The 26,382-nt window shown below is 44.3% G+C and overlaps 1 protein-coding gene across 7 annotated transcripts in view; it reads right to left on the bottom strand.

Moving 5' to 3' along the window:
* The window catches only part of LOC139051281 (uncharacterized), a 211,713-nt gene that overhangs the window by 143,747 nt on the left and 41,584 nt on the right, over window positions 1-26,382 (bottom strand). For 6 of the 7 annotated variants that reach the window (XM_070528283.1, XM_070528286.1, XM_070528284.1 and 3 more), the window contains 4 exons: window positions 16,303-16,417; window positions 8,354-8,554; window positions 4,464-4,670; window positions 3,691-3,927 (listed from right to left, as the gene is read on the bottom strand). In XM_070528283.1, coding sequence (XP_070384384.1) covers window positions 3,691-3,927; window positions 4,464-4,670; window positions 8,354-8,554; window positions 16,303-16,417 — 760 coding nt within the window. The remainder of the gene's footprint in view (window positions 1-3,690; window positions 3,928-4,463; window positions 4,671-8,353; window positions 8,555-16,302; window positions 16,418-26,382) is intronic. The other variant, XM_070528289.1, reaches the window with a different exon arrangement.

The raw sequence follows: 26,382 nt of genomic DNA, 5'->3' as shown, positions 1-26,382 counted from the left end.
AATATGTCAAGCTGCGACATCGTGTCCCTCTGCAAGGTAGCAGATGAGCAGAGTGGCTGCAGCGCATCGGACTGCCGCTATCCGATTGGCACCAGGATTTGTGCGTTTGCGGCCGTCACTTCACACCAGAGGATTACTACCCCAATAGCATTTCGCGAGTCCAGTATTCGGGTAAACACAAGTGCAAGGGAACTGGGCCTGGCCGTTGGATTGTGCAGTTTCACGGGATGAGCAGAAGCACAAACGTGAATGGTCTGCAGGGTGCAGCCACCTGATAGCATAGAGCTCTACCAAACATAGTAGCAGCAATGAAATGTATTCTTTGCTGCTGGTGTAAATTTTTCACAGGAGCGTAATCATTAACACATTGTTTTTGTAAATGTTTAAAATGTTTCACACTTTGTTAGAGCAATATTAGCTCTTTGTTTGGCTGGTTAAGCTCTGCACCACCAGGTGGCTGGACCATGCAGACCGATCAGGCCGCTCACGTATGCCTACACCAAAGCTTGAGTTTATGCCTTCACTCATCCCTCGAAACGCCCAGCTCGCCTGTGGTTACCGGAATACCAGACACTTTCGGCACTGCGACAGAATGCTCGCAACACGTGCTCCTTCCATAGCTCTTGCTTGGGGTTGACTGCCAAGCAGCTGGCGGAGAGGTTGGAAAGACTTCGCACGCGCGCTCCTAGACAACTGGAAGTAGACGACATGACGTGCCATCATGACGCAGAGCCAGTGAAGGCAGAGCTTAGCCCTGATCACTTGGCAAACGAATTGAGGAGAAAATGCATGGCTATGGAGGAGGGTAACTTGTAATCATCCGTAGCTCTCCTAATATGAGACGCTTCACACAAATTGTGGTGCGAATGATTAACTTTAAATGTACCCTGCGCATCTACAAAATTTGACCAAACCGTTTCAGGGGCCCTTTAAAAATGGCTTCCGTAACACCCAATAGACTATATCACCGTGTCCTGTCTTTTCTTGTTCCTTAGCTTGTGTCCCAGTAGTTTGCGCTCTGAATTTAGCCATGCTTCCATACATAACTAGCCCATTTTTTCACTTTTGATCGATACAAATTCACAATCATGCCCTTAAGCCTCTGAAATGTGCCTGCCAGTCTCGAGCGAATGGTGGACACCGTTCTTCGAGGTCTCAAGTCGAACCCCTGGCTTTGATATTTACATTACAATAGGGTATTTTTTAGCTACTTTGCATCCCACTTAATTCGGCTCATACAAGTTCTTACTCATCTCTCAGCCGCTGTACTGTAACTCAACTTGACAATATTCCACTTTAGTGCTAGACTTACAATTCTAGGCTATATGGTTTCAAAGGATGCTATTCTCCCGGACACTATCTCCCAAAACAATGCATTCTCCAACAAACCACCATGAAAGAGCACCACTGCTTTATCAGCCTGTGCTCATATTTCCAACGCTTTATCCGAAATTTTGCTTCCATCACCCCAAAACTTCTTCCCGGCAGTTCTCACCTCTTGGCCTGATCTCCAGCATGCAACATCACATTTCAGAAGCTGTGCCACATTCTCACCTCGCATCCAATACAATGATACTACGTCAACACCTTTGCACCCACTGAGATCAACACGAGTTCCAGTGATGTTGCGCTAAGCATTATTTTTGCCAAATGCAAGGATGGCTATGAAGTTGCTTATGCCAATCGTACCTTTACCAAAGAAGAAGCGAACTATTGTGTCACTAAAGGGCAATGTCAACTACAGTAGAACTTCAATGATACATTTTATGTACTAACCCTATTAACCCTACGTTTTATGTACTCAAAACATACTAACTGGGAAAACGTACAATAAAAGGTCCCTAAAAAATCTGACAGGCTCAACTGTAGTTGATAACTACGTAATGCGAAGCATTGCACTAATAGTTGCGACCCAAAACGGCAACACATGTCGAGCTGGTGCGGCTCGAGTGGCCAAGACGTGCATTATCATTTTTGCGGCTTCAACACGCCAATGGCCCTCATCGTCTCCGACACGCATTCGAGCAGCGCAAATTCCCATGGTGCTTCACCTCTAGACTTCCTGTCTATATGTTCATCAGCTCCCCCCTCTGGAAAGCTGCACCACAAAGCCGAGCACTTCACCATTCGGGACAGCCTTGTATATCACTCAAACTACGAGGGCTAGTCAGAAAGTCTTTGCCCCTTTTTTCTTAAACCAAATTACAGCTGTAAATGCGAAGTCAACATAGCCATTCCCAGCGATGGACCCTTCTTGGACTGGCCCAGCCTTATCTGCCAGAGGCTCCGTGGCATGGTGCTGCTGTCAGTTGTTGAAGATGGCGGTTGTGCTTCATACGTCCACGGCGTACGAGCAACAAAGTGGGATTCAGTTTCTATGAAGCAAGTGACGAACGCCCATCGAAATCTACAGAAAAATGCAGCCCACGCATGAGCAAAGGTGTCTCACTTTCAGAAGTGTGAAGTGGTGGTGTGGCAAGCTTGCCGTGGAAACTTGCATGACAATGACAATTCAGGGAGGCCGCGTGCCTTGACTTCTACCACAGGGGCATCTCAAATTAAGTGCTGCGATGGGACAAATGTCTGAACCAGTGTGGAAAAATAGTGTAAGGTATGTAGAATAGTACATTATAATTTTATCTACCTGTATGTACCTTATTTTGACTAATAAAACATAGGGGCAAAGACTGATTCACTCTCTACATTACCTGCGACTGTAAGTGGCTGCCCGTTATCTCACACCACTTGCACTCCGAAATCTGCTCCCCTTTCTATGATGACCCACCATGTCACCATGCTGATGTGTTAAAAGCTTATTCTTGTCTTTTGCTTCCGTACTGTTGGCATTTTGACTGCCAGTAGTTTTTCATCTGCCAGTATGTCTGGTCACGCCACAAATGCCAATGCCGCACAAATCCCATTAAACATGTTGCTGGTTCCTTCAAACCTTTACCATGACCCACCCAAACAATCAATCATGTCAGCTTCGACCTCTACAGTCCCCTTCCCAGCACTCGAGGCAATAACCGATGGGTCCTTGTTATCAACCACATCACGCGGTACTTGAAACTTGAGTTCTCCATTCTGTGACAAAAAAAAAATGTTTCACTCTACACAACCTCATCTAGCGGCTTGGAGCACCTTGAGAGTTGCTGAATGATTGTGGTCAAGTTTTCCTCTCTGATGTCATCACAAGCATTGGTGCACCACCACTGCATCTCATCTCAAAACTAATGTGATGACAAAGTTTTAATCGCACACTTGGTGACATGTTGAAAGTTTCATCGTACCATTCCAACCGGGAACAGGTTCTACCTTTTGTTGCATATGCTTACAAGACTGCCATGAAAACCACTACTGAATTCTGACCTTCCTTTCTCCTTCATGGATGTGAGCCTTCATGCACGATGGACCCTATTCTTCCCTACCGGACGACACCTCAGAGTCCATGCCTATTTCCCAAGCAGTGACGCACGCCAAACAATGTCACCAGCTTGCTCATTCGTTCACAATCCAATACCAGTGGCCACCATAGACATCACCACAATTCATCCACCACAACTACAAGCTATGATGTAGGCTCACTAGTCTGGTCATGAGTGCCGTCTACTCCTCCTGGCCTCTATACCAAGATGCTATCTATGCCAAGGTCTTTACTGCATACTTCAAGAAACATTACTTGTTGACTACCTGACCAGGCCACTGGAATCATCTTTAGACCAGTATTGTTGCAGCCAGAAAATTGTCCACACCTCCTGGCTCGAGCTGTGCTGCAACCCCAGTGTATTTTCTTGCTCGTAGTGTGCCAGGATAGTTCTTTCTTTAGTAGGAACTGTACTGGAGGCATATGGCACCACGCTGGTGAAAGTCGAAGACGGGGATAGGTTTTTGTGACACACGCTCTCGCTTGTCCAAGCTTTGACTGCCCTGCATATGTGTATAGCCAAAAAAGCCATAAGCAAGTCTCGTTTCATTTTCACCAATCTGTGCAACAAAGACATTTTCAAAAGGTACAAATGGTGGTCCACAGACAGTAATCTTGTGCATCATAGTCCCTGAATTGGAGGGCAACCACTTTTTCAGTGTTTTTTCTTTACACACCTTCCTAAAATAGCTTACCTCCACAAGAAGATCCCCTAGGTGCCAGCATAAAGTTGAAGATTGACACAAATAACATTACCTTAAAGATCAGGGCACTGATTAACCATTCTTTTACTGTAATGGTAGATGAGCTTTTAATTAAAGGAAATGTTAATGTACCAGAATATGCAAACAAGAGCAGGCACAAAAGATATTTGACAAATAAAAGCCCTATAAATAAATTATGGTACCATCGGCTTATCACTAGTACTATTAATCTTTTCAGCTCTCAAGTGCAACCCATATCCATGGATGTTTTCATTTTGCATTCCAGCAACATTTTTCTTCCTCACAGCTCACCAGATCCCACCCATCCCACTCACCAGGCAAGTGGAGCTGGGCACACAGTGTGGCAGCTGGCGTGCACACAAGGGCAGTAATGCAGTGGGTCGCTGCCATGCGTAGTGACACTTGCTTGGCTTGCAGCACGACTGCCTTCAGAGAGCCCAGCAGCTTTGAGACAGAGTCTATCTCACTAGGCAGCGGGGAGGAGCTTGCAAGGGCCCAGGGCAGCAACTGGCATAGGTCCTCTGCAAAACAATCCCATGGGCAGCAGCTTGCAGAAATGAAAATACAGCGTTCAAATTCAAGAATCATGCTTTCTTTTTTGGTGCCATTTATTTCACACTTTTTCTACGGTTAATACACAGCTGTACTTCTCGCTATCACCACGATCAGCCACACGGTGAGAATGATAACAATCGAATTGAAAAAAATGTTTTACAAATTACGGCTCAAGGTCAATACTTCGAATACACCAGCTGCTGTCGCTCACCAGCTTTAGAAGCTCCCAAGAACGAGCCTGTGGGTTCAATTTCCAGCTGTCACAGTGTTACAGTGTGGCCAGAGTGGAAAGACGCTCATGTACCACCAACCACTAGATGCACACTAAAAAGCCTAAGGCTGTCAACATTATTTCTGTACCTTCCACTATAGCACGTCATGTAGCATAAGTGTTGCTGTGAGATCTTAAACCCAATTCCATCTTAATCCCATCTTCATTGCCAGTGCCACAATCCGCCCGGGCTCATAAACGAGAGGGGGGGGGGGCTCGAAGCACCCTCCGTTAGAGTGACGCTCCACAACGTGGTGGTGGTGAATGATAACTGACCGCCGAGCATCTGTGCTCGTCGGTGTTTATTTGCTGCGGTGACCAATGTTTCCCACGGAGTCTGGCAGGCCACCGAGCCTGGCGGCTAACAAAGATTATGCCGAGGGGGCGTCACATGCTTGTCACACCAATCAACTAATCAATCAAGCAATCAATATTTTAAACCTGTTTCAATATTTCTTTTAAATTACATTCACAGGTAAACATTACAAAAAATTGACTTTGTGAAATATTTATTTTCTTGCTGCTTGTACACACTTTAAAGTCGAGTGCAATAATACGGAAAGGTAGATTACTGAGCATGCTGATAAAATTATGTGATAATTTGCAGCTGCACATAAAAACAATGAAACATGACCACACAACATGTCATTAACTACTTTGTGCGCAGTTCCCAAGTATTCATGCATTTAAAAACTTTAACATATATGCACTCAGGTTACAAAAAAATTCAGTTTTTCACCAATGCCCTTATGTGCTTTTGAGCACTATTTACCATAAATCAAACTTGTAAATTAAAAACATTACACCAAAACAAACTGCAACTTCCTTTCCAAGCCTGATGACCACTGGTTGGCATGGTACTTGAATCTTACAGATAAGTTATGCACATATTTCCACATTTTGTGAGTGCCAGGTAGGTAATTTAGAAGTACTGAAGCTTAAGCTTCATCACCTGTATTTTTCTAAACTGCCAATAAAAAAATTTACAAACAATATACTTACCAATAGCCAGAACACTCATGGTATTTCATGGCAGTTGCACACATAGAACTCATCTAAACTGCTAGTCTTTTTGACAAAAAAGAAAGCCCATGCACATCAAATGTTGTTTGTGCTCTTTTCACTCTAAAATTGTTGTACAGTAGACTTTCCTTAATTTGACTCCCGTTAATTCTATCCCGTACAAAGGTCCCAATTGGTGTTCATGCCTTTCTATGGTCCCTAACTTTCGTTCTTCTATCCTCAAATTGGCCTTCACCGGATAATTCAAACTTGACCAGTCACGATGCATATGCCATACCCTTTAATGACGTCAACAGCGACCTCTTTACTGGCAGTGTTTGTCTCGGGAGAGCTTAGGGGACAGTGAATGCATTGAACACATGCCATCTCTTGTGGAAAACACCTGTTTTCAGCCTGCCCTAGGAATATTTTCAAGCAATAACAGTAGCTCACAATGTCTGATTACGGTATTGACCGAATTCTAACGCGTGCCTTGTTTTTCCCAATCCCAATAAGGTTAAACCGAAAGCTATGTTTGCAGTGTTCGTATGCTTTGCCACATAACAGGACTGTATGCGGCAAAGCTGATTTTAAAAAAAAACATGCAATGAAGCTGACTTTAGGAAGTAGATGTAGTAGACCCTTGACCATTTCTCTAACTAAAAAATCAAGTGCGCATTAGATTTGTACTTTATTTAGGAGCTTTAATGTTATTGCTACATTACTTTTCTACCTTGGACTCGTAGAAAGCGGGCGCGCATTTGATTCAGGGACATGTTAGAATCGGGCAAATACTGCCAAATGAATCAGTGGTGTGTTTTGACACTTTTGTCTGCATCTTGTTTAATATGATAATTAGATCAATTTGACTTCCGAGTGGTCAGGTCTGTAGTGTCGCAACACAAATGCCTGCTGACACAGATTCCCCTGCAAGGATGTGCACTGTAGGACCCCACAAAATGCATAATGGTGATGAGAGAGAAGGATAAAATCACACTGCAAGGCTCACACTTTAGCAATACTCCTATGAAGCCAGTGCACTGATATGAAAGCTAGAATAGGTTTCAGTCTCTTAAGACTGTTTTAGGCTTGTAGCGCAGCTCGGAAGAGCAAAAAAGGAAGGAGGTAGGGGTAATCAACGGGAACAGAAAACAGAGTGAGCGCTAACTTCCAACTGACAGTTTATTTCGTGACACAAGACTACTTATACACTCGGCAAACCATATGACATCAGGAGATAACAAAGAAAAGAAGCAACAAAACCGATAGTAACCAAGCGGTAACATATTCAGACAGCCTGTGGCTGCAGTCGGAGATACACCAATTCATTGTTTGATAATGATAATGAAGGTGAGCTTACACATGCATGGCCCAGACCAATGATAGCCTTTGCTTCGATGATTTCTCTTGTGAGCTGATTACGACTGCGACCAAGAATGACGCATTCCTGGTTTGCCGAGTGTATAAGTAGTCTTGTGTCACGAAATAAACTGTCAGTTGGAAGTTAGCGCTCACTCTGTTTTCCGTTCCCGTTGATTACCCCTACCTCCTTCCTTTTTTGCTCTTCCGAGCTGCGCTACAAGCCTAAAACAGTCATGACATACCAACTCGCCCAAACTGCCACGCTTTTGAGTCTCTTAGGAGGTGAAAAAGAAGCTGGCTGATAGCACTGTACTCTAAATTCACATTACTGGGTAAAACAGGACTAAGCAGTCAGCACTAACACATACCATGTCGATAGCAGGGGAGATAAAAAATAAAATGTAAATAAACTGAACAAACTAAATCAATATTTTCTGAAAACTGTACTTGACTGAAATGAAGAGCTACTGTGTATATAACCCAGCAATAGCGTTTTCTCGACTTACAAAAAAAAAGAAAGAACAAGTTATCCGTCAGGTTAACCCAAATAAAAAAACGTGTTGGTACTGTGCTTTCAGTAGGTCAGAAATATGTGACAACTGCACTTATGCAAGTTTTCACTTTCAAATCTAAGCTTGGGTGATTTAAAATCATACTTTCGCTGTGAAATTACACCAACATGTATAATTGCCCATGCGAATGGCTGCAAAGCCCATGGGCAAACATTTCAGCTCTAGCAACAGTGAGTGGTACACTACTGCAATGACTTCAACTCATGCATGAAACAAGGGTTCCACTTGCGCACTGCCACGAGAGCCATGTACAGTGCAGTGGTGATAACCACCAATGGCGTGGAGGTCTCAGTCTGTGCACAATCACTCCAAGTTGCAGCGCAGACTTGTTCGCTGCATAAGAGGCTTGGCCACGAGTTCATAAAATGGGTTCCATGAAAAATTATTTGGCTGCCAAAGGTAAGCTACATCACAGGAATGAAGCTGCTGTAAAATCACTTACGCAGTAACTCTTCCTGAAGCTGAGGGCTGCGAGACAAATGTAGAACTACAGCAGACCGATGGAGCACGTGCGGCAGAAGTGCTTTGCGTAGTGAAATGCCATCTTCACACAGGCGAGAAAGAAGGCGGGCAAGATGCTGGAGAGTGCACTCGGATGACGACGATGATGCAAGGTGCCGCACTAAAGCAGCTTCTACCTCACCTAAGGGCAAAGCAAAAATTATGGCATGAAACCATGATTACATGAATAAAGCTGCAAATCTAATAAGCAAACAAGCTAAAGTGCACTGCACTGAGACAGGGTCATTTTTATATACACATATTAGTATTGGTTTTCAGCTCCACTCAATATGAGCTGCAACATGCGAGCCGTGGCTACAGCTACGCTCTCGCGAAAAAAAGTGGGGCGAGTTTCCCCAATCCAGACATGCACATACACCCGCTATTTACGCTGTCTGCTTTCTTTGCGGAGTGATAATACAGTGGCCTGCCAAGCAGCCCGTAATTCGTTATTGCAGCATGCTTCATGATGGCACACGCTGCCCTAGCTTCGTAACTACTCTTTTTTTTTTAATCGTAATGGCGCGATGGCTGCTCGGTGCACCTGTGTGTTACCGCTGCAGGAACAAAGCAGACAACGGAAAGGGGGGGCTATGTGCATTGCTCAAATGACGACACCCTCTCCACGTTTTTTCTCAAGAGTCACGGCTCACATGTTGCAGCTCATATCGAGCACAATAGTACATTGGCAAGCTGAACAAACACATCCCACTTCTATGCATAATGAAAATGCACACACAAAATAAGAAGGCCCTATGAGCAATATAAAACAAAAATATTTGAGCAACTATCAATTTAATTTACACACTGATACAAAGAAATTTTTTTTATATCAATAAAAAAATGACACTGTGTGCACAGGATAGAAGATAATCACATATTTCTATCTAACCAGTCAAAGATTTCTGCATGTAAAGTATTCAAAGTATTAGACTGTGCTTGTGGGAATTGAAGAATACTAACACCTTCATTCATGATGCGCTACCACCTTGTTGTACCTATATAAATACTGAATGCTATTGATGCTAAAACAGTTCCTAGTGAAGAGGAACAAAGACTTCAGCCTAGTTATATGCCACCATTCAGCTAGCTTAAGTTAATTATTAAGATCTGGCTTTTCAAGGACACAACCTGTACAACAGTATCTCGTTAGAATAAACCTAGCAGCTCTACGTTATGCTCTCTATATAGTCTGCTGATCAACCTGAACTGGAAAGGGTTCCTACTATGCCAACGTGTTTTAGCATTCGCCACACAAATGTTAGATATGGCATTTTACTGACTAGGCTGCAAACTGCAGCTTCTGTTCATAAGCTTTCTTTTTATGTTTAAAGACTGTTTCATAATGTGATATGGCCAACTCCAGTTAATTGTTATACTTATCCCTAGATTCTTAAACATGACAGCTATGGCAAGTATTGTAGGATTGACTGCATAAATGAAATCTACCATATTTACTCTAACCTAACGCACATTTCTTTCCCGATAAAACAGGTCAAAAATTGCGTGCGCATTAGAATCGAGTACAATTTTACGTCTGTATTACCACATAGCCATTGGCATTTCAAAATGGCCGCCTTGTACATGCTTCGAGCCTAGCTGCCATAGCTTACCCCATGTGCTGTAGTACATATGTGTAAGTGGGGCGGTAGTCGGGTGATGAACGAACTTTATTGCGGTTGAAACGAAGCAGATATAGGAAAGAGTGGTGATGGAACAGGTCACGTGCTTTTAATGAAATGGCCGGCGATGTCAGAGTGACTCAGCTATGCTACATCTTCCCTTTCTTAGGGAAGCAAATAATTACAATGGCCTTTCTGGTTGTGGGTAGCAGCAGAGCTCCCGGCGTGGCCTTGTGCTCCTGCGTAGCTCTTTAGCGGGCTGGGCGTTGTCTACTCGCTAGGACCCGGCACGAGGACTCTCTTTGGGATGTGTAGGTGTATCTCGCAGGTGCTCGTGAGTGCGTCTAATTTCCTGGCCCTCTTCAGTCTTCACTACCACGGAGCGTGGCGCCTCAGCTGGCCCCAGAAAGACTGCAGGTGTGCAGGTCTTTTCGTGGGTACTGTATGCAGTCACTCTGTGACCAGGTGACAGGGGTGGAAGGTTCCTGGAGTGGCGATTGTAGTAGATCCTCTGGCACTGGCAGATTTCCTGGAGATGGTTATGGACGGCTCGGTTGGGCACGATCTCCAGCCTCACGTGGCTTGTAGGTACGAGCAGCAGGGTCCTTGTCTGCCTTTCTATCAGTCTCTGCACAGGGGACTTCAAAACAGCGCCTCTCGGAGTATTACGCCATTCAAGCAGAGCCATGCGGAAGTCAGGCATTCTAAGAGAGCACTTGAAGGGAATCACGGTCACTGACCAAGTCTGATGAATAATCTGACGTTTCGGAACCGTGTAAGGGTTCCTTGTTCACCGAGTTGGACAGGAAATCGTCGTCACTTATGTAGCCAGCACATGACATAATGAATGTGCGAATGTGCGAATATGCCTGCCATTTACGCACATTCATTACATCACGTGCTGGCTCTATAGGTGACGACGATTTCCTGTCCAACTCGGTAAACAAGGAACCCGTATGCTGTTTTGAAATGTCAGATTATTCATCAGACTCGGTCACTGACCGTGATTCCCTTCATTTCCTTGCCTGACCAGACGAACTTTCGTCGAACCCTTGATTAAGAGAGCACTTCTTTAGTAGTTTTCTTGCTTCTTGCATGGCCCTCTCCATCATACCATTTGAGCGTGGATGATATGGGCTTGACGTTACGTGGGTAATGCCAAGCCCACCTAAGAAGTCTTTGAATTCTGTGCTGTTGAATGGCGGCCCGTTATCGCTGCACAGTTTAAGTGGTAACCCATGAACCGAAAAAAGTTCAGCATACAAAGACTTCAGCTGGTTAGCAGTGGTATGGAAAAATTCCTTTATTTCAAAAAATAAGGAATACAAGTCGACAATAATGGCAAACAGTTGGCCCCCATAAAAGAATAGGTCCATTCCTACAACTTCCCAGGGCAAGTTTGGAACCTCATGGCTCAAAAGCAGCATCTTTGCATTTCGTGGCTGATGCTTTTGGCACATTTTGCAGTTTCAGCAAAATTGCTTTATGCCGCTTGCCATGCAGGGTCGGAACACGACGCTTCGTGCCCGCGCCTTCATCTTATCAGCTTCAGGATGTGCAATGTGCAAAAGAGCCAGTATTTCTGCTTTCATCGAATTTGGTATGATCACCTTGTTGCTGTGAAATAGAAGACTGTCTTGTGCGTGTATCTCCTCCTGATAAGACTAGTAGGAGTGGATGGCTTCTGGAACCTCGTGCTTGTTGTCAGGCCAACTGGTCAGCGCTTATTCCCACAGCTTGGAGAGAACGGTATCATTGTTTGTTGCTGCGAGAATACTATTTAGACGAGGTTCTGAGGCTGAAACAAATTCCAGCACATTGACTTGAAACTGCTCAGTTTCCTCACACATGCTCACTTTGCTTGGAAAATGCGACAAAGCAACCGCAAGAAAAAGTTATTTGCCTGGCAGTTTGCCTGGCACCAGCAGTTTAATCGGATAGCACTTCAAGGTAAGCCTCATGCGCTGCAAGCAGAGGGGGCACTGATGTAGCGGCTTGTTAGGTATTGGTACCAAAGGCCTGTGGTCAGTCTCTACAATCACTTCTGCCTGACCAAAAACGTAGTCATGGAATTTCCTCCAACCATGCACTATCGCCAGCATTTCCTTCTTGATTTGTGCATAGTTCTGTTGCGCCTCTGTGAGCGAACGGGGCGAAAAAGCGATAGGGCAGCCGTCTTGCATTAGAACTGCGCCAACTCGCAATTGGCTTGTGTTGACCGAGATAATTAAAGGCTTTTTAGGGTTGAAGAAAGCCAAAACGGATGTCAAGGATTGATGCAAGGTGTCAAAACTCATTTGTTGCGCCTCAGTCCAAACCCATGCAATATCTCTACGCAGCAGTGTTCGAAGCGGCGCGGTTACCACTGACATGTTGGGAATGAATCGCTGCACAAAATTCATCGTACCAAGAAATACTTGCAGGTCTTTCTTGTTCGTCGGTTCAGGCATTCCAAGTATGTCTCGTACCCTCTCCGAATTCAGGCATAGGCCTTCTGTAGTGAGAATGTGTCCCAGATACCAGACCTCCGGCTGCAGAAACACACTCTTCTTAGGGTTAAGTCGAAGGTTTTGCTGTTGACAATGGGACAACATAAGTTTTAAGCTGTAGTTGTGTTCTCCTTTATTTCTGCCCCATACTAATATGTCATCCATCACAAATGCCACACAGTACAAGCCTTCCCAAACCCGGTGCATTGCTGCTTGGAACATTTCTGGGGCCAAAGCTAATCCAAACGGCATGCGAAGGAACTGATAGCGGCCAAACGGAGTGCTCAGTGTGTGAAGTTTGGAGCTCAACTCGCTAAGCCGAATTTGCCAAAACCCTGAAACTGCATCAAGTGTAGAAAAGAACTGTGCCCCGGGAAGCCTAGGAGCGACATCCTCTAACGTTGGCATGGGATAGTTCTCACGGAGTATGGCTTGATTGAGTGATGTTGGATACAGGCAAATTCGAACTTTGTCTCCTTGAACAATGGTAACCTTGTGGCTGGACTATTCTGTAGACTCAGTTACCTTTGTTATGACACTTTGATCCTCCATACGTTGAAGTTCCGCTCTAGTCTTGTCCTCCAGGGCCACAGGGACTCTCCGAGCTAGTACGATGACACCCAAGGCACCGAGGTTGAGTTTTATTTCGTACTCGTAGCCCTTGAGCTCGCCCAGTACTGTGAAGACTTTTGCAAAAGATTGTGCTGGCAGGTAAAGTTGATCGACCTCAATGTGCTGTACCCGGCAGATAAATCCAAGGCATTCGGCCGCTGAACTGCTCAGAGCCACTGGTACACTTTGCTCTATGATGTAAAATATTTCAGAGACCACCCTCTCATTGGCTGAAACCCAAAGGCGCACTTTTGGTTGGACAGTTGACTTGTGGCCGAAAAATGCTGTTAGCGCAACCCGGCAAGCCTGCTCTGGTTGATCCGGTAGCCTTGCGACATCCCTTCTTGAAATGACGCAGCGATTCACCCCCGTGTCTAATTTGCATGTCATTGGTTGGCCTTCAATGTCCACCGTTGCGCTCCAGTGGTCTGTGTTGACCGTGCTCCCCGTTAATGTTTGCAGAAAAAAATCGTCGTTGTCTGCGCATAGTTCCCGTAGTTTTTTCTTCTTGTGGGGAAAGCTTCGCGAAGGCCGTGCCGATTTGCATGCTCGGGTGAAGTGGTTAAACCCTCCGCACTTATCACATGTTCTACCGGTGACGGGTCATCTTTCACCACTGTGTGTGCAATAGCCGCAGCTGCCGCAGGTATCGGCTTTCTTTGCGACTGTGTTAACTGCTGTGTCCTGCGCGGTCTCCGCGGCTTCACCGATTTCACGAAACTGCTCTTTCCTTTGCTCTTGTCTGCAATAAATATCAATAGTCTTCTTGTATGAAGGGTTTTCCGCAATCAATTTCTGTGGCAGGCTCTTGTCTCGAATCCCTAGAGTAAACCAACTGCGCAGCATCCGGTCTACCATTACCCCAAATTCGCAGTTTATGGCTAACATTCGTAGCTCCGTCAGCCACTCATTGAAAGGTTCACCTTCCCTTTGGTTCTTGAACCCAAATCGAAATTCAAGATAGGTCAAGTTCGTTTCCGGCTTTTAGAACTCTTCAAACTTAGCAATTAAGACGTCTACATTATTTTTGTCCTCTTCTGCCTCAAACATGAAGGTGCTGTATACCTTCCTTGCCTCTTCGCCAAAAATCACTAGCAACGTGGCTGGTTGCACTTCTTTTGCTTGTTTTGTCAACTGGGCAGAAGTGGAAAATAGATGAACTCACTCTTCCGAGTTTTCCATTCAAGCCAGGCGTTGCCCTATGTGTCCAGGGGCTTTGGCAATCGTTGATGGCTGGCAGCGTGGCCATTTTGGCTAGGCACCGCTGCCACCACGTAAGCAGGCCAGTAGTCAGGTGATGAACAAACTTCATTGCGGTTGAAACGAAGTACGTATAGGAAAGAATGGTGACGTAACAGGTCACGTGCTTTTAACAAAATGGCCGGTGACGTCAGAGTGACTCAGCCATGCTACAATATGTTTAGGTTAGTCTACAACCTACTGGACCTCCAGACCTACACAAATATCCAGTTTCTATGGGAGTCACTTGCGCCCACTCTCATTCAACCGTTGGCCATTGGTGTCACTTTTATAGCCTGTTTGTTTGCTACTCTACGGTTGACTGGTGAAGCACTGTAATTAGTACGGCGGCTGCTGTGTTGTGAGGAACTGCTTGCATGGTTGATGATTTTTGCGAACACAGTGATAGTGATGTCACAAGGCTCTGATTGGCCGCTTGGCTCCAGAAGTTGAATGCCCGAACCTAAAAAATGTCAGTGTGTGTAGTCCACTGCTCTCTAAAATAGCATTAAATAGCCAATCCTATTGCCTTTTTCAGGCAGCAGCATACTGCACAGATCCTGCACATTATTATAAGTCACATTGTCTATAGAGTTTATAAAGTACACAACAGCTTCATTGTATATGTTATAAAGTTCGCTTCTGCGCTCTTTAGAAACTGGAAACCACCGTAACATTCGTTCAGAACAAGCGTTCTGTCGTCAAATGTTAGACTCATTTCAACTCTTAAAAGTTGTCCATGAATGCGTCGGAGGTTCAAAAAGATAATTTCGCACACAGCTTCACTGCGTACGTATCTTTCGCACCATCATTATGCTGCTGCCGTACAATGAAGAAAAGCTAGCTTTGCAGTTTGGAAAGAGTTCCATGACACAAAGCCTGTAGTGCAGCACGTTTTAAAGCACTGGGATCGCTTTTGCAAGCTTCCTACTGAGCTACACATCCAAAAACAGTAAAAACAAGGTATGCTCACCTTTCCTTCAAACGGACTTGATCTACCTACTATTGCACATATCGGGCGCAGGACTCACTCGTGAATACTTTTACCAGATCATCTTTTCACTATGGCACACAACAATAAATCCTAATCTCATCTACGACATTAGGCTATCTGTAAGCAACGTAAAAAAGCTAGATTATCCTATGAATCTTTCAAAACAATTTTTCCAGTCTCTTACTAGAAAACGGAAATTTATGCCGTCTAGCATTGTAGCTGCCACCTATGCTCAGTTTACCTTCCTTGCAATGCTCCTCCTCCTTTTATTTCCCTGTTCAAATGCAAAGCGTTCACAAATTTTTGTTTTCTTTTTATATTTGTGAATTTATTCATTTACCACCAATACAAGCGCTTTATGCCTGCCGAATGGCAGCACGAGCACTGAACAGATTGCAGAAGCAGACGACAGCGAACAGGTTATAACTAGCGCCACTCTGCTTGTACACTCTGTCCCTAGTGGCAAAAGGAGCAAACTAGACCAGGCATGCTGGAGCAGAGAGATCTGTGCAGGTCCGGAGTTCAGTAGGTCATGGGTTGGTCCACTTTCCGGCTTCCCGTTTTCTGCGTTTGCTCTATCAGCATGAAAGTGCCGACTGTGAAGACACACCAAGTGTTCATGATGCCGCAAAGAAAAAAAAAAAAGGAAAGTGATCATGTGTGCGGAGATTGGCAGAAATTGGGCCGCATCACGGGCGTTCGGAGTTCCTGAAACTTGCATGCGGGACTGGCGCAAACAGGAGGGGCGTTCTACTCTGGCGGCTGCTGTGTAGGCATGGCCACGCAGCCCCTATCTTGAAATCGATCTGCGATATGGAGAGAGTCTACGCATCTAGGCGCACTGCACTGTGTTATACGCTGTTACACGCTGTTAGTTATAGCATGCTGCATGACAAACAATGCGGTAACAAAAACAAATCCATAAAGAACTTACCAGTCCTCAACGCAATGGCTTTGCCCACTGCTGCAGAATCCACGCCAGCCATCACTGCCAAGACTGTTAGCTGTGCTTCCGTCTTCTCTGGGCAGCTGCTACTTGCCAGGCACACCTGCATCATTATTTTGACTCTTAGAGTGGCGCCATGAGGGTCCCATCATTAAGGCATATAAGCACTTGTTTAGCTACATTCTAAGTGTTATGCTGACGATCAGATGTGACACGTAAGTCGACGGTTACCATCAGCTACACATGGTGGTGCCACACTCATGAGTAAACTCATCGCATCCAGGAACCCAGGTCACACCACTTTTAATTCTACTCTCTGTTATGTAGTTACTGCATGGCATACAGACCAAATTTGGCGTGAACACGCAATATTTTTCTAATTATACGCTAAACAAAATGGAAAGAAAAAAAAACAGCAGATGTATTGGATCATCATGCATGCAAGACTCCCGAGGTCAGAAGGAGATGCTTCCAAAAACTATGGAAGGCAGGTAAAGTGTGACGTACACTATGTTTTATACTCAGCAGGCAGCGCTTGAGAAATTACACTATCATCATCAGCCTGGTTATGCCCACTGCAGGGCAAAGGCCTCTCCCATACTTCTCCGATAACCCCGGTCAAGAAATTACACTAGTGAGCTCATAAATGTATTGATCTGATGAGCACATTAGACAGGGGTGTGCGAATAGGAATTTTTGAGACCAAATCGAATACAGATTGAATAGAGCTAGAAGCAAATTGAATCCACTATCGAATACTTTTCAAATAGTTTTTGAATAATTAATTGCTGTTTTCACATTTTATATAGAATGATGTTCACAACCTAGCATTCTTGAAGTTAACGAGTTTCTTTCATTACATTGTAGGTTATGAAGCTTTGCTTATTAAAAGCACAAATGGAGCATTAGGAGCAAACAAGTAGTTTCTTTGCATGCAAAGGGCCCTTTAAAAAGTGTGAATGATCGCTGTACAGCCTGCAAAATATGGCTACCTAAGTGATGTAGCCTTCTCCACTATGCAAGTTCTCATGTTTTATGTCTACACTATGCCCACGAGAGTAAAATTTACCCTGATTTTGTTCCAATTTTATGTTTACTTGGGTGCAGTGGACGTTTTTAAATATTCCAAAAGTATTCCAAAGGTATTCAAAAAATATTCATATTTACGAATAGTGACTATTCAATTCGAAGACCAAATCAAATAGGACACTATTCGATTAGTTATTAGAAAGCTTTGAATTTTTGCACACCCGTAGTTTTGCAGTGCACTTGTTTTTTATGTGCGACAGTTTATATGGAATAACTGCTTCATATCTTACAAGTAGAATGTATGGATGCATAATCACATTAAATCGTGATGAAGAAATTACGGCCACTGACCAAGTCAAGGTGAAAAAACACACAGAGACGTTTCGGGACCCGTACGGGTTCCTTGATCACACTAAAAGCGGGCAAAAGCCTGCTTTTAGTGTGATTAGCCTAGATTAGTGTTTTAGTGTGATTAGCCTTTAGTCCCGAAACGTCTCTGTGTGTTTTTTCACCTTGACTTGGTCAGTGGTCGTAATTTCTTCATCATCATGTTATCTGACCAGACGAACTTTCGTCGAACTCTTGACTACATTAAATCGTGTATCACTTCTGCGTCTGTCACTTTGTGCACTTTTCACTTTGTGCTTTTAATATGCAACATATTATGTTTTGTTGGCAAGCACAAACAGTGCACTGTGGCCACTGGTCATAGAAGCATGTCACTACACTCGTTTGGTGATTAAATAGATTCAGATCTGGGACGTCTCCCATGTAACACGTAATTCCTAGTTTTCAACACAAATACATAAGACCTAATGTTACACTGAGGACCAAATGTTACAGTGGTGGAACAGCAATTTGACTTTGTGGTGTAGGCCTGGTGCAGGCAAAAATTTCATTTCACGCAGCTACAAGCACTTTCAGGGCTCGTAGCTTATTGACTATTTTCAACTAAAATAGTCAATAAAAATAGTGGAACTGGCTTTACACATGCCACTGAGGCATTTGGGCCTAGAATTACCAAACTAGTTTCATTACTTTTATTGAAATGGCTTTCCCTGTGCATGTATCATGGTATAAAGCTGCTTCTACCGTTCAGACTTGCAACAGGCATTGCATTTGTGCTTCAAGCAAGCAAGGAAAAAAAATTTGAGTGAACTAGGGCACGTCAATAAGACCACGCCCAAGGACATGTGTGACTAAACCGAAGTTACATTGAAGACATCCACAGGTTATTTCTAATGTGCACAATCTCTCCTGCAAAAATATACCGTGAAACATGTGAAAGCTGATTAAATAACCAACACGAAATCTGCTCTTCCGATTGAGCAGGGTTGCAAGGAAGATCCCCACTCATAAGCAAATTATATGTCAGCAATTGAGTCCACGTAGTATTACAAGATGTTTCTAACGTAGCACCATGAACAACAATGTTAAAGGGACACTAAAAAAAAATATGAAGTTGAGTTAATTTGATAGCTTATCTGTCTAGAAGTCTTGCATCATTTTCTGGGTGCCAATATATGATTTTGTTGCATAAGAACTGCCACTGAAAGTCCTGCTGCCACTCCTCAATTTGAATCACCTGTGACAAAACAGGCCATGATACAATCACGTCACCACCTCTGCCGCTATATGCGAATCAGCCACTCCTCTCTCAACTTGCATCGGCAGCGTTCCTCGAACAGCCTGCCTCCCAACTAACAGGCAGCTGGCGCCAGCCGGTGCCCCAACGTCACACCATTCGTCACACAAGAGAGATACCATACTCTATGACAGGTGGTGCAGCTCCAATTTTCTATTTTCGTCATTTTCTCACTTACAAAAGCTCTGTTCTCACTATGAGTACCGAATTCATTATCATAGAAGCTTAATCTTTGAATCTAGCTCAACTTAACCCCTTGAGGGTCAATTTTTTTCGCCATATGCGACCGCCCAGGGTCGGTTTTTTTTTATGGCAGATTTAAATTCTTCAGAGGGACCTATTTAAAAAAAAATTTACCGTAATTTTTCTAGGGTGACCGTAAAGCGAGAAAAAAAATATTTCGCGTTGGTATATATGTACTCTTCATTCATGAATAGCAACAATAAAAAAGGAAATAAACTTATTAGAACTAAAAATTTGATGCATTGTTATACATACAACGCTTTGAAAATGCGCACACAAGAATATTTCACAATGCATACCTGTCCCTGCTCTTACACTAATATTTACATCCATTACATAATCGAACTGCGTAGGTGCGCACACTCAAGAAAAGTGTGTGGTTGTGTGCCCGTCAAAAAAGCAAAACGTGACAAACTTCCTCTAGTCTTCATCTTATCGCCAACCAGAGACAAATAGTTTTTGCGAGTGTCAAAAAAAAAAAAAATAAAGCAATGGAAAAGCATGCACGGCAGCATCCTTTCTATGAGCACCCTTGTAAGCACTAAATGAGCGAGAAAATACTGGTAGCCCTTTGAGCGATTAGTAACGAGATAGCCATCAGTTTTACAAGCGAAAGAAGAAGAAACTGCCCACGGAACAAAACCCAAAGTGCCGCCTGTGCACGTGCGCGCCTATGCGCGAGCAGTAGTACATAGACGCGCTGGAGCAAACTAGCGCTAAAACAAACCATGCAACGAAAACTGAGAGAAGGAGGCGCGCAAAAAAAATTCCCTGTATTCCCACATAGTGGCAGCACATGATAGAAAAGGAAAAGTTAGGAAATTGGCACGCTCTTTAAATGTACACACGGCGCCGTAAATATACGGCATCGACCATTTTTGGACTTGTTTCCGGCGCCATATATTTATGTCATTGAGCCTGAATGGGTTAATATTTTCCTTTAGTGTCCCACGAAACAATGTGTGACTGTATATCATCCAACACTTCTTTTTGATCCGCCATCCTACTTGAGCGAGCTTTATGCCATGCAGATACAAGGAATACCAATCTGCAGCACAAATGGTACAAACAAGAAAGCAATACAGCGACATTAAAAATCTGCCAGAGAGAAATGCAAGAAAAGTGCGAAAGCAGCAAATGGAGAAACAATGATAAGGTCCTTACCATCGGCATTAGCAATATCCGCAGTGATGTCCATTTAACTGATTTTCAAGTAGACATGATGACAATGACGGTATGCTTTAGGTTTTGCTTTCAGTTTCACACAACCGAAGTTTTCTGTTCTTATACCTTATTTGGCACAGGGTTGGCGCAATTCTATGTTAAACTGTAGTTTGTCAGCAGGATGGTGCAAAGGGCCACTCTTGGCACAATTTTGGACAATTGAAACAGTGTCAATGTTCCTTAAAGGTGGCGCTCTAGGGACCGAGGTTAGGTTATAGGTTAGGTCCAATACGACAATGCATGAGTCAGTGGGAGAAAGACCTGAGAAACAGTCGGACCGACGGCAGGAGCAGAAGAAGGTCATGTTTTATTCTTTTTCTTGTAACCTTGCAGCTCACAGCATGAGGCACGAGACACATGCACCGGAGCGCGTCACGTACAAAAGGCAGCCGAGGAAGATGACGATGGCTGCTAGAGAGCTCTCCTCATTTTAGGAGAACATCAGCGGTGCCCAAGAAACAGCTTTTGATGTCAGGTGATTGGGTTTGATTTGATGTATGGGGTTTTCAATAAACTATTTGTGAAATGGAGAAATGTACTTTGAATGGTGGATGTGGTATGGCTGTGAATAGGCCTAAAATCAGTCGCTGTAAATTGCGCAAAATATATAAGTATTAAAACAATGACAATGACCAGAGATGTGACATTTGACATTGTCTTGCTGCACACGGATGATGTAACAGAACATGTAGTGAATGCAGCACTGATGCCTCAATAGGGTCCTTATATGCAAGGGCCTGGAGACATGTGCTATGCTAAATGTAACGAACGCAGCAGCAGCCTCTGGTAGGAAGCCGTACTACTTAACATTTGGTCGGATAATGTGCAATGTAAGAATGTCATTTAAATAATTCAAAACTGATCTGGTGTCGAATAATGGGCTCGTGCCGAGAAATTGTACTGGATGTAATGGGATATGGTGTCGATATGCCAAGGGAAAGTGCTTTTTCCTCTCGCATTCTGTTTCCCTAGACTCCACAAAGACATCGATGACCCTCAGTCTTTTACCACATCTAGCACGTGTAGGAGGTTCATCACCAATCAGCAAGAAGTTGTGTGTACTGTATGTGTGCCCTATTCTTAGTAGACAAAACGCGACATCGGTTTCTCGTCATTTTATTATAGATGGGGAAGTGCTTAAATGTGGCCTGATTAAGTGAAGTTTATTCGCAGTTTGGGAGTCCCACAAGCATTGCCAACAGACTCTTAATTTTTTGCGAATGAAAGGTCTCAAATCTATGGCAGGGACCGCTATGGAAGAGTTGAAATTTTTTGTTGCTGTGGGTGTGGCAATTTCGTCAGCGAGCACATTACCCTCAATGCCTCTGTGCCCTGGCACCCAGCATATAATGACATGTTAATTGCAAGCATAAACAGTGCACAAGAGTGTGTAAAGATTATTAATTACAGGACTTTTTTTGCTTTTTTAGCGATACTAATGCCTTAACAATGCTCAGAGAGTCGGTATATATAATTGACTTTCCTAGTTTTAATTGTTTTATGTCTTTCACAGCCGATAATACTGCACAGACTTCAGCCGTAAAGATACTTGTTTGCGCATGCGGAATGCCAGAGTCCAAAAAGGACGGACTGACTGCTGCGTAAGAAATGCCGGCTTGGGACTTAGATGCATCGCTGTAAAACTCTGGGCAGCAGTACTTCGACATAAGTTCTAGGAAGTGCATTCGAATCTGCAACTTAGGAGCACGCTTACTGACTTCAATAAACGACATGTCACATTCCACGAACTGCCACTGCCACGGCGGTGACAGCTTCACTGGAAGCATTAGATAGTGTTCTACGAGTGGAACACACATTTCTTCACTAAGATTCCTTACACGGAGCAAGAAGCCTGGCTGTAGGCTGATTATTAAAAAGTATGGCTCAGGACACATTGTTTACAGTTCTGTAACAAGGATGTTCAGGATTCGAGTTTACTTTCAGATAATATGTGAAGCTGGAATATGACCTCTGTAGATGGAGTGACCACTCGTTTGATTCTACATAGACTTTCTACAGGGCTTGTCCTGAAAGCACCGGTCGCTAGGTGGACACTTAGGTGGTGCACAGGGTCTAGGATCTTTAGCGCGATCGGCGTTGCAGAATGATAGATTATAGCACCATAGTCAAAACGAGAGCGGACAAGGCTCCTGTACAAGTTCAGGAGACATTTTTGATCACTGCCCCAAGTTGTGCGAGAAAGAATTTTTAAAATATTCATCATCTTCAAACATTTTGCCTTCAGATATTTAAGTTGGGGGATGAAGGTAAGCTTAGAGTCTAGAATTATTGCCAGGAATTTGTGTTCCCTGCTCACAGAGAGTTCCTCTCAATTGATGGTGAGTTTTGGCACTACACAGGGTTATGCCTCTTTTGTTTGAAAAGAGTATACACATATTTTTGTGGCAATTTATTTTAAAGCCATTAGCATCCGCCCATTTAGATAATTTGTTTAATGTAAGATGTACCTGTCATTCGCAGATCACAATGTTATACAATTTAAACTTATCTGTACGTCATCGACATAGACAGAATAAAACATTGTGCATGGAATGACTGTATACAGGGAGTTCATTTTTACAATAAACAGTGCGCAACTAAGCACACCTCTTGTGGCGTGCTAGTCTCCTGGGTGAATGTTATAGATAAAGCATTGCCCACTCTTACAGGAAACATGCAGTTGGATAAGTCCAACCACTGTGTTTAACATATATCCACGGAGCCCCATCGCGGAAAGATCTCACAAAATCCCGAAGTGCCATGTTGTATCGTATGCTTTCTCTAAATCTAGAAATACCGAAAGTAAGAACTGCTCATGTATAAACGCATCTCTAATGTTTGCCTCGATGCAAACAAGGTGGTCCATTGTCGACCTACTTTCTCAGAACCCACACTGGAAGGGGTCTAGTATTTTGCTATTTTCTAGGAAAGAGATTAAGCGCTGGTTTATCATTTTTTCATAAAGCTTGCACAGACAGCTTGTTAGTGCTATTGGCCTGTAGCTGCTGGCTAAGGACGGGTCTTTGCCTTGTTTAAGAATCAGGATGACTATGGCTTCTTTCCACGAGGAAGGAATATACCCAGCTGCCCACACGACATTGAAAAGAGATAGGAGCATTTTCAGTGCTTCAGGGTATAGGTATCTAATCATTTCATACATAATGCGATCACCACCTGGCGCCGAGTTGTTGCAACAAGCAAGAGATGCCTTAAGTTCAGCTAAGCTAAATGGACAATTGTAAGCCTCACTCGATGAGTTGATTAAGGGGCCGTTTCTCTTCACATTCTTATAGTGCGATGCACTCGAAACATATTCAAACCATTCGCCTAGACAATCTGCCTGATCTTCCAGGCTACCACCTCAGATACTTACTAAGGGTCTGCCGGCCTACTAATTTATTCACCCTATTCCAGACTTTTGTCTCATCCGTGTAGGAAGTTATACCAGAGATGTACTTCTCCCAACTCTCCCTTCTAGCACGTCGACGTGTTCTTCTACCCTGAGCTTTTATTTGTTTAAAACTAATCAAGTTTTCGGCAGTTGGAAAGTCGCGAAGTCGTCCCCAAGCCTTGTTTTGGTTTTTCCATGCTTTTTTACATTCTTTATTCCACCATGGGATACGATGCTTATTCGACAGTCTGTTGGTTTCACGAATGCATTTTGTCACAGCCTCAATTATGAAGCCTGTAATATATGCCACAGCTTCGTCTACATCAAAAGAATCGACTTCATCCCGGATTATATATGTTAGCTCTTGGAAAAGTTCCCAGTTAGCTAATTCAACCTTCCACCGGGGTGGGAAGCGTGTGGCAGGCATCAATTTTGTTTTGTTAAGTTGAACACAACTGGGAAGTGGTCGCTCCTGTATCATACTTGGCCACCACGGAAGCAGACGAGCTGATAGCAGCGCATCCTTCTTTCCCCTAACCACTTCTGCGCATGCGGCACCCTCTCACACGGAGATATAAAAGCAACCACAATAAAGAGACAGCCAGTTTTTCGATGCCCAACCACTGTGTGTGTCGACTTGCTCAGAGGCGCATGATACATGGTGTCAGAAGTGCCCACAGCCGCGCGGCAGGAAGCAAGCCATGGACGCCTTAAAACTGCCCTGCCCACTACAGTTGACCGGTAATGTCAGAAGGAACTGGGAACTCTTCAAGCAAAGACTGGACCTATTCCTGACGGCTACCTCGACAGACCATCCCAAGACAGAAGCAGTCAAGGCGGCCATCCTCCTGAGCGCCGCGGGTGACGAAGCGCTTGAGGTCTACAACAACTTCACATTCACCGAAGGTGAGCTCAAGGATGACTACGAGACACTAGTGCGGAAGTTTGACGCATACTTTATTGAGCAAGGAAACGAGGTTTACGAACGCCATTTGTTCCGTATGCGAGTCCAGGATGAAGGAGAGCGATTCGAGCGGTTTGTACGTGACCTGAGGACACAAGCCAAGCTTTGTAATTTCGGGACCCTTGAAGAGTCTCTGATTAGGGACCAGATTGTATTCGGGACTAATGACAAGACTGTCCGAGAGAAAATGTTGCGGGACAAAACCTTGACTCTTCAAAAAGCCGAGAACATATGCAAAGCAGCTGAAGCGGCGGCACAACAAAATGCTGCATGGGTCAACGAGCGCGTGCAAGTAGACTCCACTCGCCGATATGAACGCGGCAAAGAACAAAAAGGCCGGTGCAAGCACTGTGGTCGAGCGCACGCGCCACGGCAATGTCCAGCCTACGGAAAAACTTGCTACGCATGTAAAAAGCAGAATCACTTTTCATCGTGCTGCAAGAACCCGCAAGTTCACGGCATTCAGGAAGATCGTGAAGACAGCTTTGATGTCCTTGACGTCAGCATCTGTGGCGTAAGCACAAAACCAGGGAAAGATTGGACAGTGCGTGGCAAGGTCTCTGGTCACGACATAGAATTGAAAGTCGATACTGGTTCCCAAGCCAACTTGATTCCGCTTAGCATTTTTCAGCGCATCTCGAAAGTGAACACGTTGCGCAAGAGCGTAGCAGTGCTGACTGCCTACAACGGCTCCGAGATCAAGCATCTCGGTGTCGCAACTAAAGCCCTAGAGATGAACGGTACGACGAGAGATACTGCCTTCTTTATCGTCAAGAAAGGACGCCAAGCGATCATTGGCTTGAGTACATGCATCGAGTTCGGCATTGTTACAGCAAACATCGACTCAGTCAGGCGAAGTGGAAGAGCAGGGCCAGAAACAGAATTTGCACATCTTTTTCATGGAACGGGCTGCGTACAAAGAACGTACAAGATGGTTCTGCGACCAGACGCGGTTCCAGTCGTACAATCTGCTCGGAAAGTACCTTTGGCACTGAAGCAACCATTGCGTGACGAGCTGGCACGCATGGAGAAGGCGTCCATCATCGTCAAAGTAGAAGAACCCACCGAATGGGTAAGTCCTCTGGTTGTGGTAAGAAAAAAGAACGGCGCTCTCCGAGTATGCATGGACCCTAGAGAAGTAAACAAAAACATATTACGTGAGCACTACCCGATGCCTACCCGCGAAGATATAGAAAGTGAGCTTTCAGGTGCTCGATTTTTTTCGCGACTGGATGCCAACTCTGGTTTTCATCAGATACCCCTTGATGAAGCTACTTCGCGCGTCTGCACTTTCGCGACTCCCTTCGGGCGCTATCGGTTCCTAAGGCTACCGTTCGGCATTTCGTCTGCCAGTGAGGTCTTTCAAAAGACACTGACTGAGATCTTTGAAAGTATCCCAGGAGTACGCGTTTACGTCGACGACGTCCTCATTTGGGGTGCTGACAAAACCCAGCATGACCAACGTTTGCGTGCCGCGCTAGAAAAGGCAGAAAAAGCAGGGCTCACGTTTAATCCTGAAAAATGTGCGTTTGGTATGAAGGAGATAACATTTTTAGGTGACATAATCAATGA

The sequence above is a fragment of the Dermacentor albipictus genome, unplaced genomic scaffold, assembly GCF_038994185.2.
Source record: "Dermacentor albipictus isolate Rhodes 1998 colony unplaced genomic scaffold, USDA_Dalb.pri_finalv2 scaffold_11, whole genome shotgun sequence".
Lineage (NCBI taxonomy): Eukaryota > Metazoa > Arthropoda > Arachnida > Ixodida > Ixodidae > Dermacentor > Dermacentor albipictus.
Note: the sequence above shows the minus strand (reverse complement) of the source record. Positions and strands in the feature narration are given on the sequence as shown.